The 20,511-nt window shown below is 34.1% G+C and overlaps 1 protein-coding gene across 1 annotated transcript; it reads left to right on the top strand.

Moving 5' to 3' along the window:
- The first annotated feature begins 7,696 nt into the window (after window positions 1-7,696).
- Window positions 7,697-12,131, top strand: LOC133817772 (uncharacterized). Its single transcript, XM_062250372.1, has 8 exons — window positions 7,697-8,011; window positions 8,092-8,150; window positions 10,520-10,615; window positions 10,700-10,941; window positions 11,021-11,236; window positions 11,302-11,394; window positions 11,477-11,581; window positions 11,660-12,131. Exons 3-8 carry the CDS (start codon window positions 10,522-10,524, stop codon window positions 12,002-12,004), a joined length of 1,095 nt encoding a protein of 364 aa, XP_062106356.1. The 5' UTR covers window positions 7,697-8,011; window positions 8,092-8,150; window positions 10,520-10,521; the 3' UTR covers window positions 12,005-12,131.
- The last annotated feature ends 8,380 nt before the right edge of the window (window positions 12,132-20,511 follow it).

Genomic DNA, 20,511 nt, shown 5'->3' with positions numbered 1-20,511 from the left:
TTAGAGTCAATAGCGACAGTTTTTAACTTCGGCGTTGAGGTCAATAAAAACAATTTTTAATTATCGAAAGCAATAGTGACAGTTATTAACTGTCGGCATTGGTCCCTAAGCCTATAGTTTTTAACTGTCAGCGTAGAGTTGCACTAAGCAATTATGACAGTCAACGAAGTTGACTGTTGTGGTTGGGTGTAGGGAAAGCTCACTTTTGTAGTAGTGTTTTAGGACACACGTTTCAATGACATTATTAAAAAAATATTGCCTCACACCAAGAAACATTTTGGCATGAGTGTTGTTATTAGACAACTTAAGCTGCCTAACATCACATGAAGTGCCTCATCGCGATTTGTTATCGATACTCTATATATATTATTAAATTAAATTATGTGGGTCCCGATTGGATTTCACCAATAGCAATATGTCAACTTCATATGGTGTTGGACACCACTAGTACCCCATAGCATTTCTCTTTTGGCATGCCTTAGCTAATCACTTTATTAATTTAAACTATATAAAGTAGTATCTAAAATTTAATCCGCATATTTGTCACCATTAAATGAATATATAAATTATTAAATTAATTTATTAAATATTTGGTGATATATTTTCTTAAAAGAAATTAAGGTTTTTCATTAAAATATTCAAACAAACAAAAATTATTAATAATTTATTTCAGTAAAATTGATTATAGAAACATGAGTGTAATTATGCCTCATCACATGCAAAAATTCAAATTTATTCAAATTAATTACGTACCAAAACACATATTCGTCGTTTTCTTTCTGTCTCAAACTAGTGTTTGTAGAGACGAAGATACTTTATTGTTAAGTGGTTCAAATCCTGCCCAATTTTTTTTTTTTTTTAAAAATTACTTTGCTTTTAAAAAAATTTATTAAATTTAATTTGGTTTTATTAGGAAATATGCTTCATTATAAATTTGCTCACGCCTTGAAATCCTACCATTCACATACCCTCATGGGCTGAGGCAGAGTCTCAAGCGAAAGGGGGCCAAAATGCATAGCATATTTCTAAATGTATTAAGGTCCCGTTTCATAAAGTTTCTTTAGCTAAGAACATAGTATAAATAAAAGATCTTTTATAAATAAAATAGAACTTATGAAAATTATTCTAATTTAGAAAATAGATTCTCAAAAGTGATTTGGGAAACATAGAGGACCCTAACTTCTTCAAAAATGATCTTTTAAATTTAAAAAAAAATAAAAAAATTCAGAGCCTAAATATATCTATTCACTACAGTACAAAACTTTCTAAGGTTTTTTTCTCTTTTACCTATAATTAATAAAGTAAAGGGGATTTTTTAATAATACATATGTTAAAAATATTTATTCATTTATACGGTGTTTCAAAAATTGTTTCGTTTATATATAACTCAAAGTATTTTTTTACAAAATTACAGTTTGTGTTGATATCAGATTTCTTTGTTCACATTCTAAAGAAATCATTAAACAAAAATATATATTTCATGTTAAAGACATATATATATATATTTATATTTATAGTATACATGTTTACATTTATAGAAATATGACTGATTTAATGTGGACTAAGTCAAGATTTACTCTTTATCCTTTATTAAAGCCTAGATATATCATGTGTACTAAAAAGTATTTCTCTAATAAGCAATTTAATTATAAAGTTGTAAATATAACACAATTAATTAAAATAGTGTTCCTAAAATATTAAAATAAAATTAAGAATATATTGACAATTAGAGTCAAGTTATACAAATCATGCAATTCACACGCAATTGGGATCCAAAAAAGTCATCTACATCACATGTCCAAGTTTTATCCACTTATTTCAGATTAAAAAAAAGTTTGATCAACTTATCAAATAATACACATTATAAAGTTGAGAGGAATTTCTCTATACTTATAATTAGGTTGCATGAACTTGCATTAGAAGTTGAAGTGAGTTTGTTAGGTTGAATTGAGTTGCATTTGAGGTTGTACCGAGTTGCTTTGGGTTGCATTTGAGATTGCACGAAATTGCATTGGACTTGTATTTGAGGTTGTAGTGAGTTGCATAAGCATAAACATTAGGTTGGATATATTTATGGATTACTTAAGGCGATTTATGGGTTGCTTTACATGTTAGTTCTGGTTGCTTTACTAAATCGACTTAGGTGTTTTAACATGTTAATTAGGCTTTTTAACAAGTTGTTTTAGGTTGCATAAGGATGATTAATTTGCATAATGAAGTTGCTATAGTTGCTTAAAATGATAAAATTTGGAAATGAATTTTTTAAGTTGCTTTAGTTGAATACAAGTTACTTAACATGCTATAATTTGCATTTAATATTGCAGTGGACTACATGTGTTGCATAAGGATAAAATTAGCATATGTGTTTTTAAGTTGAATTATTAGGTTGAGTTTGCATTTGGGATTGCTTAACGTTGCATTGGACTTGCATTTGAGATTGTTTGGGGTTGCATTAAGCTTGCATATGAGATTGCAGTGAGTTGTTATATGTTGCATTGAGCTTACATTTGAGATTGCTTTGGGTTGCATGAGTTGCATAAGGATGAAATTTCCTATTGAGATTTTTAAAATTGTTTTATGTTGCATTGGGTTTGCATTTGAGGTTGCAATGAGTTGCTTGGGGTTGTAGTCGGTTGCATAATCATGCATTTGTGGTTATAATGAGTTCCTTGAGGTTGCATTAGCTTCTATTTGAGGTTGCACTAGATTGCAAGACTTGCATTAGGATGATTAAGTTGCATAATGAGGTTGCTTAACTTAATTTAGTTACATTTGAGGTTACACTGGATTGCATGAGCTTGTACTTAAGGTTGCAGTGAGATTAATAATTATTTATTTGAATATATGTATATATATAATGCACTTATTCAACTTAGCATATGTATGTATGGAAAATGATGAATGTAGCTCCCTAAAAAAAAGTTACACTTTTTTCTTCACCTAAATACAAGTAGTGATATCATTTATATGTTGGATTAAAATCCTATTTTATGGGCACATATGTATAATGTATAATGCTATTATAAAGTGTGATATAAAATTAAGTGACCAATTGTGTTATAAATATCATAGGGTATTAAAGTGTCATGGATTTAATGTGTTGAAATAGGAAAGTGAATTTTTAATTTTATAATGGGAAAAATTGGAAATCACTAATTATAAATTAGGGTTATGGTCCCCTATATATATGTATCATTCTATTATGTTTGTCATCCCATTAACCTCTTTTATAGATACATACACTACAACAAAATAGAGGTTTTATGACTTTAATTGGGAGACATTGGAAGTCTACAATGTCTCCCACTTAGTGAGACATTGTTGCTAGGGTCATTGTAGGTATATATCCCACATCTCCCATTGGGAGACGTGCCTCACTTTCCACGTCTCCCACTGGGAGAGGTGGAAAGTCAAGCGTTGACTTTCCACCTCTCCCATTGGGAGACGTGGGAAGTGACTCACCTCTCCCAATGGGAGACGTGGGAAGTCCCTAGGAGACATCCCACGTCTCCCATTGGGAGAGGTGAGTCACTTCCCACGTCTCCCAATGGGAGACATTGAAAGTCTCCCACATTTAAAAAAAATAAATTAAATAAATTTATAATTAATATTATTTTAATTTGATTTAATAATTAATTAAATTGAAATAATATTAATTTAAATTGAAATTATTTTAATCTAAATTTAAATTAATTTAATAATCAATTAAATTGAAAGAAAAAAATATATTTGTTAGATATATACAAGAAATACAATATTTGTTAGAAATATTCAAAATGAACAAATATTGCATTGTGTATGAAGAAAGAGTTAAAAAATTAAAAAAAAAAACCTATCAAAGAGGTCGGTAACTTTGGATTATCGGCAACATATATGTCGCCCATTCTTGTCACAACTCATCAATTTGTGCCTCTGTATATGATGTGCTTGTTAGCTGCAAGAAATATAAAGTAAAATATATTAATTAATTATTTGATTACATTTATAGTTTCAAAAATAATTTGTAAATTTTAATTAATAATACCGTTCTCAAGTAATGCCCAGGACTCACATGTTCAATCAAATCCTTCAACATCCTCATTAAGTAGTATCCACATGCCACATTGTCCGGTTGGTGTGGACACTAATTATTTAAAAATATGAGTAATTTATTATTATGTGCATAACATCTAAATTATGACGTATAAGTAAGAAAGGCCAATATTCAAGTTCGAAGAAAACAAATTTCTTTTTATAACACCCTTTTGGCTCCTCCACAACCTTGGCCTTGCGACTACGTTTCATCTTTGTAGGTGTACGAACTTTGGGCTTCCCTAACTTGAACACAATTTTAGACATCTTCTCAAGTACTTGGATCCCATTCAATGGCTCAGGAGCCTCTTCAAACTCTTGTTTACCATTGAATGCCTTCTTCCAAGTCCGAAGTTTATGCGTATTAGGCAAGAACTTCCTATGTCCCATAAAACATATTTTCCGAGAGTGTTTCAAGTATTCAGAACATATTTTTTCTTGACAAACGGGGCAAGCTTTATATCCTTTCACACTAAACCCAGATAAATTTCCATAAGCAGGAAAGTCATTAATTGTCCACAATAAGACCGCTCTAAGATTAAATTCTTCCTGCCTATACGCATCATAAACCTTAACCCCTTCATCCCACAAAGTTTTCAAGTCATTTATAAGAGGAGCTAGATAGACGTCAATATCATTACCAGGTTGTTTAGGTCCTGATATCAACAAGGTCAAAATCGTAAACTTTCTCTTCATACACAACCATGGGGGTAGATTGTAAATAACAAGCATAACAGGCCAACAACTATACTTACTGCTAAGGGATGCGTGTGGATTAAACCCGTTAGTCGAAAGTCCTAGACGAATATTACGAGATTCATTTCCAAAAGAAGGCCACTTCAAATCAACTCTCTTCCAAGCAAGGGTGTCAGCTGGATGTCTTAATTTACCATCCTTTATTCTTTCATTAGCATGCCACGACAAACTTTTAGCATGTTCGGCATTTCTAAACAATCGGATGAAACGAGGAATTGGCGGAAGGTACCACAAAACTTTGGCAGGTACTCCTTCCTTGACATCGTCACCATTTCTTTTCTTTTTCCATCGTGACTCACCACAAGTAGGACACGATTTTGCGTCTGCAAAACTATTTCGATACAATATGCAATCATTAGGACATGCATGAATTTTTTCATACTGCATGCCTAATGAGCATAACGTCTTCTTTGCCTCATAAAATGAAATTGGAATTTCATTAACTTCAGGCAATAACTCCTTCAAGAAACCAAATAACTCAGTAATGCTTTTATCACTCCAGCCATGTTTAGCTTTTAGATTGTACAACCTAAGAAGCGCAGATAGTTTTGTAAATCTTGTACAACCAGGGTAAATTGGTTTCTCGGCATCATTAAGGAGTGTCTCAAACTTATTTGGGTCTACTCCTGATCCATAATGTGCGTCGTCAATCATTTCATCTAATGGATCCCAGTTCTCCTCCACTATATTCCTCCTCACTCCTTTTGGTCTACTTGGCAGAGTTGGAGCAATCGGAGCTATCTCCCCATGGTAATACCAAATTGTGTAACTCTTGTCGATCCCATTGAAATATAAGTGTTCTTTAATCTTTTTAAGATCCATCTTTTTAACATTTCCACACTTAAGACATGGACAATAAGTAAAATTTGGGTCTTTCAGATTTTCCGAACAAAACCTTAAGAACAAATCGACCCCATTCCTATATTCCGCAGATAACCTATTCGCTGACATCAATTGTTTATCCATATATTCTCCTATGTCTATGGAAAAGAAAAGAAACAACACTAAATAAGCACGTGATAAAGTTGTATGTCTATATAAAACTAATTTTTTATTATCCTAGATAAAATCGGGCAGCATTTCCCCTATAATAGTGACCTAACCATCTGCATGTGAATATCAAAACAAACAATTCAAACAACATACAATAAGTTTCTTCCTTATAGAATGTCTATATAAAACTAATTGTTTATTATTCTAGATAAAATCGGGCAGCATTTCCCCTATAATAGTGACCTAACCATCTGTATGTGAATAGCAAAACAAACAATTCAAACAACATACAATAAGTTTCTTCCTTATAGCTCCGCAGCACACAGTCAAATCTATCAGAACCTACTTACTAATACACACAAGTTCTCAACCTTTCGTTATCACCGCAGCACACAATTTTATTCTCAGAACCTACTTCACTATGGATGAATATTTAAGATATTCAAACTCCTCTAATATTTGTTTAATAATATTAAAAGTAGAAGTGAGAGAATATATATGTACCTCTTGCAATCTTTAATCCAAAAGCTAACAAAGTTACTTCACTTAGTAATCAAATTCGCTATTAAATCCACAAACCAATAAAATTAAATTAATAAATAATAAATAAAACATCACTAAATATCTAGCAATATATAACGTATTATTGTAATTTTAGAAACTTAATTACCTCAAATGTGTGATTGATATTGGAATTTTGATGCAAAATACTCTCTAAAATCTCACCACAAAAATCACAACCTATGAAATTAAATTAATTAATATGTTAAACATTACTAAAAAAATATCAATAAATATCTAATAATAGTAAATGATATTAGTAAACAAATAAAAAAAATCCCAATGTGCCGCTAATTATAACCTCAACAAAAAATCAATATAAAATTCCATAACCTAAAAACTTAATAATAAACAAAAACATAAAAATTTTCATATATTTCTATTTTATAAATTATTTAATAAATTTATTTTAACATAACTATATATATAACAAAATAGTTACAATTTAAAAAAAAATTCAAATATACAAAAATATATCTAAATTTCGAAATAAAAAATGATAAAAATTTAAAAAAATCATGAACATATATACTCTAATGAAATATATACAATGTGATAGGTTAAATTAAAAAAAAACTAAAAAATCATAAATCCCTAAAAACTTCCATGGAAAAACCACAAAAACATACAATGTATATAAAAAAATGCATAAAAATGTAAAACTAACACAAAATCATGTATATTACTCATCCTAATGCAAAACCTATGATTTATTTGCAAAATAATTAACTAAAAATCAATAAAATAAAATAAAAACATACCTTAGAACCCTAAAAAAACGCAGTCCCAATTCTCTCCTCTGGTTTGCATGCTCTCGGGTTGGTGATGATATGTGAGGAAGACAAGCATATTTGATCATATATGAAGGGAGCACATCCAACGTCTCCCAGTGGGAGACGTTGGATGTACCCATAAACACTACCCCAACCTATTTCCAACGTCTTCCACCATTTTCAATGTCTTCCAATTGTAGCCATTAATATACACTTTCAATGTCTTACACCATTAGACATTTAAAATCCCTGATAAGTTTTAATGTCTTACACCAATAGTGTAAGACATTGTAGGGAGTCATTGTATATCAAATTTGTTGTAGTGATATTATATAGCAAGATCTAAACCCTCTTTGGAATCTCCAAAAATAGCCTGAGGATAGTGTTTTCGTTCTTATGTATTTATTTTCTTCTTTGATTTAACAAATGGTCTATATAAATATGATTTATGATTTTATAATGAACCACTTCTAGTAACATATTAGGATATGAGATTATTTATTGAAATATTGATATTTATGCATGTTGGTTCACTACAAAAAAAAGGTTCAATACCGAGAACATTATACCGACAACATGTCCTCGGTATAGACATTTCATATGCGCGGGACATTTTCGCGGTTCTGAATAGGTTTAGTTGCTATACCGAGGACCTATACCGAGAACATGTTCTCGGTATAGGGTTTATAAATATCACACTCAGCCGCGAAGCCCCTTCTCCTTCCTCTCTGGTTTCTCTGGGTTTTCTCCGAAACCTCCGCCTCCCTCCGCCGATTATAGTCGTTTTCCTCCATAAAAGCTCGGTTTTAAGCCCCAAAATTGCCAAGGGTGAAGGAATTTCTGTGTATTTGTTGAAGGTATGGTTTATTTATTCATTTTATATATATATATATATTTATGAAATTGTATAATGATATTTTCTAATTTTTGTTTGAAGGTTGGGTATTCGGTTTTTGTTGGATTATAGGGATTGCTAGCAAGATATTGAAGGCATTGGTAAGTTTTTTTTAATTTTTCTGTATTTTTTTAATTTTTTTTTCAATTTTTGAATAATTTATGTTTTTTTATATAAATAATATAATATTAATTTTAATAAAAATCTGAAATAATTATATTAGATAGAATGTATTTATTTTTAGGTTTTCAAAATAAGTATTAGTAAAAATGATATTAGGAATTAGAAAATTGTTAAATGATTAATTAGTATTTTTTTTAAATAAATTCTATGTTGTGTTTGGTGAATTTTATGTGTATTAAACATATTAGTAAACATATTAAATATTTGAGTGTTAATTTGAAAATTTTGGTGGTAATGTTAGTATGTTGTTGTTGTCAATTTTAATTTTTTTGCTTATGTTAGTAGTAAAAATTCAGATTTTATGAATATTGATGATTAATTTGTTGTTGTTAATTTTTAGTAGAATTTTAATATTTTGGTTAGAAAATTGAATAATTAATAAAATTTAGACTAATAATTATAAATTATATAGTTATTTAAAATGAATTTGTAATGCTCTCTGCATGATCTGGGTCTGGATATTTTTTATGTGTTATTTGCAGGATTTTAAATTTTGGGATAGATGAAAATATAGTCGTTATGCTGCCGAATTTTTTATAGAATTGTAAAATTTAGAGATATTGTGAATATTAGTAGAAGTACTCAATAAAATTTCTAATTTAATAAATAGTGAATTGATAAGTAAAATCATTTATTTTAAAATTAAGATTAAAAAAATTAACATTAACATTATGCAACTAAATTTTAATAAAAATAAACATTAATTAAATAATTTAAGTAATAATTAAATCCTAAAGTAGTTAAATAAATTTTAAACAAATCTTAGAATTTTTTTTTAAATTAATCAAACTATTCAATAAAGCATAAGTAAAATATGTAATTTAATAAATACTAAATTAATATGTAAAAAAATAATATGTGTTAGTTCTGATTAAATAAAATTAACAAATATATTATTAGAAAACCATTATTAAAATTAAAATTAAAATTAAAAAAATTAAATTTAATATTTGTTAGTTTTAATCATTATTAAAATTAAAATTAAAAAAATATGTTTTTAATATTATTTGTTAGTTGTTTTTAATTTTTCTGTATTTTTTTTAATATTTTTTTTCAATTTTTGAATAATTTATGTTTTTTATATAAATAATATATTTTAAAATTAAGAATAAAAAAAATTAACATTAACATTATGCAACTAAATTTTAATAAAAATAAAAATTAATCCTAAAGTAGTTAAATAAATTTTAAACAAATTTTAGAAATTTTGTTTAAATTAATCAAACTATTCAATAAAGCATAAGTAAAATATGTAATTTAATAAATACTAAATTAATATGTCAAATTTAAATAAGTTTAATAATATTTACACTGAAATATATTATAGTTAGATATCATAAAACAACATAATTAACTTCAAAAAGCATAAGACATTAAAAAAACATATTTAATTATATTTGCTTTTTTCTTTGGTAATAAGAAATTATTACCAAAGATATAATAGTATTATTATCACATAGTGATAATATTATATTTTTTTAGTGTTCATCACAAGAAGCCTTAGACCCGTTTAGAGAGGGTGAGTCATTGAAGACTCTTACATTTGCCTCTCTCTGAATTAGGACACACACAAATTGATTGTAAGTTTGATGATTAGTGTTCCGTGCAGTGCTACATTCATACAATGTCGATCGACAAGAGTTGGATTAATTTGACAGATCGATTATCCGATGAGTATGAGGCTGGTGTGATGGATTTTCTCCAGAGAGCCCGGCAGTGCGTTGACTCAAGGGGATTGGTGAAATGTCCGTGTAGGAGGTGTGTCAACGTTGAATTTCAGACAATTGATGTATTAGAAAATCATCTTTTTGTAAATGGTTTTCTACGGAAATATACCAATTGGCATTGGCATGGAGAGGATGAAATAATACCAATGAGAGCTCGGATAGATCAAAATGATGAAGATGAGATGATGGATGTTCTCACTGATCTTATGCAAAATGACAATGACGAACAAGCGGAGAATGAGCGCGGTCAAGAGATACCTACAACTGACTACAGGAGTGGGCAACATTATAACGATTTGTTTGCTGAGATCGAGGCTCCATTATTCCCCGGGTGTCAAAATTACACTTCATTGAATTTCCTAGTGAAGTTAATGCATTTCAAAGTGTTGGGAAAAATTCCCAACAAAATATTTGATGGAATGCTGGAGTTGTTACATGATGCATTTCCAGCCCCAAATAAGCTTCCAAAATCGCACTATGCAGCTCAAATTAACAATAAATAATTTTATATTGTCATTTTTAACTGATAAATGTAATTTTAATATCGATTAATTTGACAGATATGGCTGATGTTATTGCTCAATCTCACGGGGGTGATGGTGGAGGATGCGATCCTCCACGTGGACCGGCAGATATCCCAGCTGATTGTGAACGAGGTAATATTTTACACATTGATATACTCCTTAAAATTTAACAATTAATCCATATTAATTTTAAAATATTGAATTTGCATACAATAGCGCCTCCAAGTAAACGTGGACGCCATAAGGGATTGAACACGCGGGAAAAGAGGGAACAGTTGGGGCGTCCTCTCCCTCTCGAGTGGGATGTGCGGGGGAGAACATATAAAGAGATCGGAGAGTACAGCTCAAATTTCTCAAGAGAGCTCGGATTACTTGTTCGACAGTACACAGATCCGGACTGTCCTCAATGGTCAAAAGTACCAAATGCCTCGAAAGAAAGAATACTTGCACATTTGGAAGTAAGTAGTTTATGTATTTTTATCTTAATTCTTATTTTATGTTATATATGATATTTACTAATAAATGTTTGTAAATTAGGATGATTTGTTTGATATTGGGCGTACTAGATATGGAGAAGGGCATATGCCTGGGATCTTGAGAGGCATTGATACTTCGTGTGCTAAAAAGTATTCTGACTGGAAGTACGATATTAAAGAGCACTTAACGATTAATGGGCCACAAAATCGTTATGGTGGTTGCACGGATACGCAGTGGCAAAAAGCAATTGATTTTTTCCGTCGCCCAGAAATTACGGTATTAATTTCTTGCTAAACTTAACTATCTTAATTAAATATATTACTAACGATAACTTTTTGCAGAAACGTTCTGTGGTCAACAAGGAAAATAGAAAGAAATTGAAAGAGCTTAGCTATGGAGGTTCTCAGTCAATCCCAGCCTTACGCTATAAAAAGGTTAGTTAATTAATTATTTTTTAGTTTATTTTTCTTATTTACGTTTAATTATTAATTTTATAAAAATATATGTACGTGACAGCGCAATTTAGAGACTGGGCAACTTGAGTCCATCCCGGATAGCTGGATGGATACTCACCATAAATCAGGCACAGGGTGGGTGACAGAGACAGCAAAAAATACTTGGGTACGTTAAGTTTTTTTAAACATTTTTCAAATTTTTAATTGTTTCAAAATTTTAATTACATTATACATTGTATCACAGGAGGAATTGCGTGCATACCGCGACACACAGCAGACACAGGCAACTGATACTGAGAGTTCCACACCAGTTTCGAGTGCGCCTGAAGATGAAGACATATCTTTGGTACAAAATGTCTTCGGAAAACGACGGGGCCACCAGAAAGGATATGGACGTATCCTTAACATAAGGGACCGAACTCCATTTGATTTTCGTCCTTCACAAACTAGAGATGAAGAGTTGTCTGAGATGAGAGAGCGTCTTCGACAGTTAGAGGAGCATGTCCGGACTCATTGTATCACCCCGGGATCTCAATCTGCCCCACCACCACCACCCGATGATCCTGATGTTGGAGCACCGACTCAGTAGGACTTATGTATGAATTTTATTACAATTGACTATTACATTATCATGTTTAAGACAAGTCTTTATTTTAATTCAACGAATACACTCTTATGTTTTTTTTTATATCTTTAATATAAGTGTTTTAATTTTATTCTATTTTCTTATATTTAATTCAAAATAAATAAATAAATAAGGGAATAACAAATATAAAAAAAAATTGGGGACAAGTCTATACCGAGGACATTGTCCTCGGTATATACCACCAAGATGTCGGTATGTACCAGTACGATGAGAAATTGAGGTTTGTTGTACCGAGGACATTTGTCACTTTCTACCGAGGACATTATCCTCGGTAAAACGTATACCGAGAACATTTTGAATGTCGTCGGTAGACGTTTTGTTTTTACCGACGCGGATGTACCGACAACTTTATACCGACGACATTGTCTCGGTATAAGATATACCGAGGACATTTCGGCTTATACCGAGGACATTTGTTCTCGGTATAGGCCCTGATTTTTGTAGTGGTTGGGTGTTTCATAAATTCTAACATTATATATATACCATTTATATATATATATAATAAAGGAAATAAACAATATATATAAATGAAATAAAATAATAAATCACCAAAAAATGAAAAAATGAGACAAAAAATCGTATAAATGCTAATTTCCTTAAAGTAAACTTATATTGGACGTTTGAGTGAGTGAATTTTCTTGCGACCTGCGCGCTTAGTTCAGTGACGTAACGAATATGATATAATCACCTACACGTGGTCTCTTGTGAATTAAAATAATAAAGTCATGTATTCACACCACTATTTTAATACATAACTCAATTCATCCTTATATCGATCGAAGGATGTCTTTGGGAACTATAAAACGGAGGTAGAGGTTCAAGACTTGTAAACACATACAAAAATACCACCATATATATAGTTGAGCAGTACCAGCAGTACCCATATCACCCAACAAAAATAATAATAAGATGAAGTCTGTATTTCTTATTTTGATTAGCATCTTTCTGACTGTACTTCTCTTCTTTCCATCTTCAATCTTAGCTCGAGATTTGGCAGCAGGTAAGTACCCAATAATCTGAACTTACTCTCTATAATTTATTAGTAACCTTATGAAATTCCTAATTAGGGAAATGATATTAATTTACACCAACATATGTATTTATATTTATATATATATATATATATATATTAAGCTGATACTCCAGACGGTTGATTTATAATGATGCAGAAATTCCTGATGCTATCCAGCCAAAGCCAGGGACCGGCAATCCAAACAAGCCTGTAGCTCCATGTAAGCCTGGTGCTAAATACAGCTGCCATGGTGGTAAGCCAGTTCCCAAAAAATGCAAGAAATACGAGAGATTCTGCCGTGAAGATGAAGGCCTGAATTAATGAATAATGGTGAAACAAAGCCGACCATTACTCCAGCTAGTATCAGCTCATCATCTAATACTATACTACTATATTTTGTGTTGTATTACGGAGTCGTTTTGTGTGATTTACTTAGTTCAGTTTAAAGTCCATATAAAATGGATGAAATAATCGAATATTATTCTTACAATGTTCGATTTGTTGAAGTATTTAGAACTAAGACTCTGTGTTTTTTTTTTTGCTGAAATGTGTTGTCGTGTCTTGCGCAATATATAGCTAGCCAGCTAGTGACTATATGCATGACATGTACATCTTGATGTATAATTGAAATAAAGGAGCTGATCGTCATATACCCATATATTATTTATTATTAGAACATATATATTATATAATATCACTACCCATGTTTTGATGAACGAAAACAATTGAATAAAACGACAAGAGATTTTGTGAAAGGAAAGTTAACTAAAGAAACCGCAACAAAAAATTGACTTTGAACTCTCAAGTTCTATTTCTGACAGTGCTTTGGCAGAGTTACGTACTATATATATACCAAAAATCGCATATTGTTTGTCCACTTATTTAGTGAAGTACTACCCTTAATTATAATTCAAATAAATAAAATATCTGACGGTGATCCATATTCAAAATGCATATTTAGTAAAGTACTAGCTAGCCTTAATTATAAATAAAATGTCCGAACGGTGATCCATGCATATTCAAAATATTCTTTGAAAATTCGTTAATTCTTTACCTTCTTTCTGTCCATCTTAATTTATGGAGAAAGAGTCGTAATTAAGTACGTATTTGGACCATATACAAGTTTTAGGCAGCACATATACTAGCAGATTTTGTTATCATAAATTGAGTGGACTCTAGTCACGCTTTTTGAAAGCGAAGCGACCACCCAATCTTTGTTCGTGAATGTGAACTCATGATCGATAACCGTCGGCAAGTACATCCAATAATCTTTGTACTCATCATCGTCAAAGAAATGGAATGAGTTTCCATTTATTTTTGTTTCTTTATTTAGGAGAAGATGTAGAGAAGTAAAACACACCATTTCACTTAAAGACAGAGACGAAGGCCACAAAGGCTGAGCAGGCGGTTGCATCCTCTTAAAATGCCACTGCTAAAGAGGTAAAACCTTCTTAAATTAAAAATACAGGACCTGTTTTAGGAAAATTAGATGCATTTTCCATTTGCTGTTATTTTGTTGAATTACTGAAAGGATTTATACTGACTATTTAAGCATTGGACATTTTTCTTCCAGGCATACCCATTGGGTTCTTTCACCCATTCCACTCAAGAACAGATTCCATAATTGATCAAAATCAACTTAATGTGCAATCAGAGACTAGTGCTGTTACACCCAGATTTCGAGCCTTGAGAATTGTGATCTCGAAAGCTGGATTCGTCAGGTGTGAGCTCGAATATCTAGAATACGTGTTCGCAACCTAGGCGTCGAACCTTCAAAACAGATGGCAACCTCGAAATGGCGGTCTCGAAGCCTTGCAAGCTCGGAAGACAGAACATCGTGATACGTCCATTGTCGTGTGACCTCGGATCAAGTGGCCCGAGCTTGACTTAAGTGTGAGCTCGGTGTTTCATTCTAAGTTGATTTTGAGAAAATAATACAACTCGAAAGTCATTCAGAGACCTGGGATGGTACGACGCTAACAATGTTGATTGCTGACTTCGAACATCTTAGTGAGTCACTTGGAGAGACGCAATCTACATTTATTGTTGTAACTTCCCTATAATAAGGGGATATTTATTAGTCAGTTATACGGCCCCTGGTCTTCAGGGGACGTTTCCTTGTATATAGGAGTTACAGGCTTTTAAAGCCATTAAATTTATTAATGTAAAAGATAACTTCCCAGAGACGTGTGGGATAGTATTCTGAGACTTCCTTTATAAATAGAGAAGTCATGCACCTTTGTAAATGACCGAAATTTTGTGATCTTGAGAGAACCTCTGGAGAATTCATTCTTGAAGAATTTTAAGAGATTTCCAAAGTCTTAATAAAAAGGACTCATGGACTAGGCAGAGTTAACTGCTGAACCATGTAAAAACTCTCTTTGTTTTACTGTATTTCTTCTAGCCATAATTCATTACTGTTTACGTGCTCTACATATTAAGTTGACGAAAAACGACATCAACAGTTTGGTGCTTTCATTGAGAGCCTTGAGCAGTACGATTCCTGAACAGTTATGGCCACAAATGATCAAAACGTTCCTGAAGAAAACTATCCAAGACGCCCTGGGAAGCAGCCAATGGAAAATCCAGAGACACTGAGGAGAAAAGTGAGTCCTCTGATTCTAGGGGACCTCCAGCCCCAAGGGATGAGGATATGTATTATAATTCTGAACGGTATGTCCCCATTGTGGAACTTGAAAACCGACAGCTGAAAAAACAATTGGCTGAAGCCAATAAGCGGAATGAGGAGTTGGCTAGGATAGCCGCAGAGGCTCAGGCAGCTCAACCCCCATTTCCGCGTTAGAACCAAGCCCCTCCTCTGAAGGACGTGCATGTTCCTCCCCGCAGGCCTCGTGGGCGACCCCAAAAAAATGCTGCCACAAGGAGACCAAAACAACCTCCTACACCAGCAAAGCAATCCGCTCCCTCGAGACCCTGAAGAAGTACCCGTGCCAAGGCTCTGGTTAATCCAACTGCGGAGGTACCAGCAGAAATTGGGAATAACCGAGCCCCTGCAGAGGCTCAGGCTCACATCCCTGGAAACACGCAGAATGCAACCGACCCGTCTCGAGCCAACGTCGGGCCGTCTAGGCCTCAAAATGGGTGGCAGCCACCGTCACCCATACGATTCCCTCCATCGCCTATAAGATACCCTTCACCTCCTCGCAGGAATGCTCAACCAATTCGAGATAATGAGGAAAGACGTGCGGGAAGGAGGCAAGGGAACAGAGAAGCTTTCAGGGAGCGGAGAGGCGCCCAATATACAAGAAGTCAAACGTCCCGATCTCGCACTGCAGAGACGAGGCAGCATAAAAGAGACCCATCTCGAAATAATCATGCGATGAGTCTTACTAGTGACGACTCTGGAGATACCAGATCAGCCAGTATGCATGATCGAGGTTGAAAGAATACTGGGAACCACAGGAATCACTCCGACCTGCGAGAACACTTGAATCAGAATCGGGGTAATGTTAACCTGTCAAACCCAGACCTGAGGGATCGCCTAAATAGGCATAAAGACCCCCTGCGGAGGCGCGAGCCTGGAATTGTGATTAACGACAGCCAATTTCATTCAAGACCCCTCGCGGACCTGGTCCAGGAAAGAATTGATCAGTTGGAAAAGGCCTTCAGGCTTTTGAAAAATGAGCAAGGTCAGGGTCGATATGAAGATTCTGACGAGGAGCTCGAATTGTTCGCTCCCCATATTTCCAATACTATGTTTCATCAAGGATTTCGGATCCCTCATGTCCCAACTTTTGAGGGAAAGTCCGACCCATACAGCCATTTAAGTACATTCAATACCATAATGAGAGCAAGTAACGTGGGTTACGAGCTCAGATGCATGCTATTTCCAGCATCGCTGACGGGACCAGCCAAAAGCTGGTTCGAGAAATACAAAAGACATTCAATCACTTCTTGGGATCAACTATCAAAGGACTTCAAGAAGCAGTTCAGAGCCATGATGGGGGTTAGGCCTGAAGCATCAACTCTGACTAACGTTTGGCAGCAGCCAGGAGAGACATTGAAAAGTTACCTTACAAGGTTTAACTTGGAAGTTGCCTGGGCTCAAAATGTGGATGATAGCGATCATCTGATGGCTGTCCAGGCTGGAGTAATGCCAGGAAGTGCTCTTTGGGACAATATGCAGAGAAAACCGGTGAGGTCCCTAACCGAATTTAATAAACGAGCTCAGAGGTTTGTCAATGTAGAAGAGGCGAGGTCAACACTAAATGTGACCTCCCAGCCAGTAACTACAACGATAAACGTAAACTCTACCTCAACCTCGGCAAACCCACCAGCTTCAAAGCGTACTGCGAAAAACCCTTCCAAGAGAAAGAAGAACGAAGGAAGTAACCCCGAGGCCAAAGGGGGAAAAAAGAAGAAGGGGGAAAGATATTTCTCTATATACAAAGTATACACCGAGCTCAATGAGTCTCGGGAGAATATATACGTGGCTAATGAAAACCAGGTTCCCTTCAGGCATCCAAACCCCATGAGAAATCAGAAGTCCAAAAGGGACTCCACCAAATATTGTCGATTTCACAGAGGCACGGGGCACACTACTGATGAATGTTGACAGTTGAAAGAAGAGATCGAAGGATTGATCTCGAGAGGTTATTTCAGATAGTATGTCAAAAACCATAATACTAATCAGGCGTCTACGAGCCAGAGGGCAGTCGCGCCACAACCTGCACAAAATAACAATTCCCGAGCAAGGGAAGAAGATAGGCCCCCTTCGATTGATGGAGAAGACGTAATAACCATCTCGGGCGGACCTCATCTCGAAAGAATGGGCAGGAATGCCCAAAAGTGATATGTGAACGAGCTAAAAACTTGGGACGGGTCTCCTTATGAACCCAAACCTAGAGCTCCAAAAATCCAAAAGATCGAATTTTAACCAATAACCTTTACCGAGGACGACGCGTCCGATGTCCAGTTCCCTCACCATGACCCACTGGTCATCTTTCTCTAGCTCGCAAATAAAAGAGTTCACCGAGTTCTCATAGACAATGGGAGCTCAGTAAACATTCTTTATAAAGCCACCCTGGAGAAAATGGGACTTACTCTTCGCGACCTGAAAGCATGTGCAACAACGCTGTATGGTTTTTCAAGAGAAGGGACTGCCTACATGGGGTCCATCGAACTCCCCGTGACCTTGGGAGACTACCCAGTCTCAACAACCAAGATGATGGAGTTCATAGTAGTAGACCTACCATCGGCCTACAACGTGCTGCTCGGAAGACCCACCCTGGTTGGGCTTGTGCGCTTGTCTGTTTCTTTCCTCTTAAGGAAATGCTGTAGAATTCCCTTCCAGCTAACTAATCTCCCTTCAACGTCCCGATGCCACTAGGGGTCAGGAACTTAATGGGACGGTCTTGGAGATTGATAGAAGAGCTCGAAGAGATCCAGCTCGAAGAGTCCGATTCCTCGAAAAAGGTAAAAGTTGGGAAACACCTCCAAGAAGAAACCAAATAGAAACTAATTTTCTTTTTGAAGAGAGACCAGGATGTCTTCGCATGGTCACATTCTGATAGGGTAGGAATAAATCCGAACATAGTGAGCCACGCACTAAATATCGATAAAAGCTTCCCACCGAAGCAACAAAAGCGAAGACAACTAGACGATGATAGAAAGAAGGCACTGAAAGAGGAAGTCGACAGGTTAAAAGCAAACCGATTCATAAGGGATGCTTTTTACCCAGACTGGGTAGCCAATCCAGTATTGGTCCCAAAACCTAATGGGACGTGGCGAACCTGCATTGACTATTCGGACCTCAACAAGGCTTGTCCAAAGGACTGCTTTCCCTTACCGAGGATTGACCAGCTCATGGATGCCACAGCAGGGCATGGCCTGATGTCATTCATGGATGCCTATTCTGGATATAACCAGATTTCCATGCATGCCCCTGACCAGGAACATACGAGCTTCATAACGGACAAGGGTCTATATTGTTATAATGTCATGCCATTCGGGCTCAAAAATGCTGGGGCCACATACCAGCGGCTCGTGAATATGATGTTTTCAGAGAAAATAGGAAACAACATGGAAGTTTATGTTGATGACATGTTAGTCAAGTCTCAACTTAACGATAACCATGTTGATGATCTCGAAGAGTGCTTTGGCGTGCTCCGGAAATATAACATGAAACTAAATCCTCAGAAATGCTCCTTTGGGGTATCGTCAGGAAAATTCCTGGGTTTTATTGTAAACACTCGTGGAATAGAAGCCAACCTAGACAAGATCCAGTTCCTGATTGACATGCCCTCACCTCGAAGACACAAAGATGTCCAAAGTTTGACTGGCAAGATGCACTACTACAAAAAATGATTTTTAGGACTAGCATTGCGAGTCCTAAAAAAGCTTTTAGGACTCGCGGGGCGCGAGTCCTCTATTTGAGAGCCTTAAAAGCTAAGGTTTTTTAGGACTCGCATTGCGAGTCCTAAAAAATCTTGTTGAGTGCCTTTAATTAAGTTTGCGAGTCCCAAAAAATCTGGTGCGAGTCCTAAAAAATCTGATTGAGTGCCTTTAATTATGTTTTTAGGACTTGCATTGCGAGTCCTAAAAGAATGTTTTTTAGGATTCGCAATACGAGTCTTAAAAAATCTGGTTGAGTGCTTTAAGTAAATTTTTAGGACTCGCTTTGCATGCCCTTAAAAGTAAATTTTTTTATAAAAAAATGCAGCTACAATTTTCATTTTGATTTAGAAAAAATATATCTCTTTGAGTGTCCAAAATGTATTATATATGTTAGATTTCTAAAATTTTAAAAGAAAATACAACAAAATAATTTTTTATTAATTACTCAAAAATATCATTTCAGTATTTAGTCTACTCGGCTTACAAAATCATATTACATGATAGTTTATACTACAATCAAATTTTATCATCACCAAATATTAAACAAGAAATGTATACAATGTTAGTGAAATATATTTTTTATTCTAAAAACTTCAACTGTCAATGTTGTCTAGTATTGCGCCAAAGAAATGTATCTCAATAGACGTGCACATTATAAAAAAGTTCTTTAATTATAAATATATTATAATTCAAACTTATAAATAAGTAGACACACACAACAATTATAAATATATATATAATAAATGCGAGAATTAAACTATCATTATCATTATAGGTATTCATATAGTCAAGGAGCAAACAATATCTTGTTAGATAGTACTATTTCATAAAATGTTATTCATCCAGTACATAAATGGCAGAACAAACACCATTGAAGGATCTTTCTAAGATTAATTTTTAGAATGTTATATTATATGTATGATTCTAAAATCTCACGGACGGGGTTTATTCAGCAACCTGTTTTACTCATTTGGGAGAGAAAAGATGAGAATTTGATTCAAATTCTAGAAAGACCTATCCTGCACTTATAATCTCAAAAGCACAAATCTGTGATAACATTAGATCACATAGTTACTCTAAA

Source organism: Humulus lupulus, chromosome 2 (assembly GCF_963169125.1).
Source record: "Humulus lupulus chromosome 2, drHumLupu1.1, whole genome shotgun sequence".
Lineage (NCBI taxonomy): Eukaryota > Viridiplantae > Streptophyta > Magnoliopsida > Rosales > Cannabaceae > Humulus > Humulus lupulus.
Note: the sequence above shows the minus strand (reverse complement) of the source record. Positions and strands in the feature narration are given on the sequence as shown.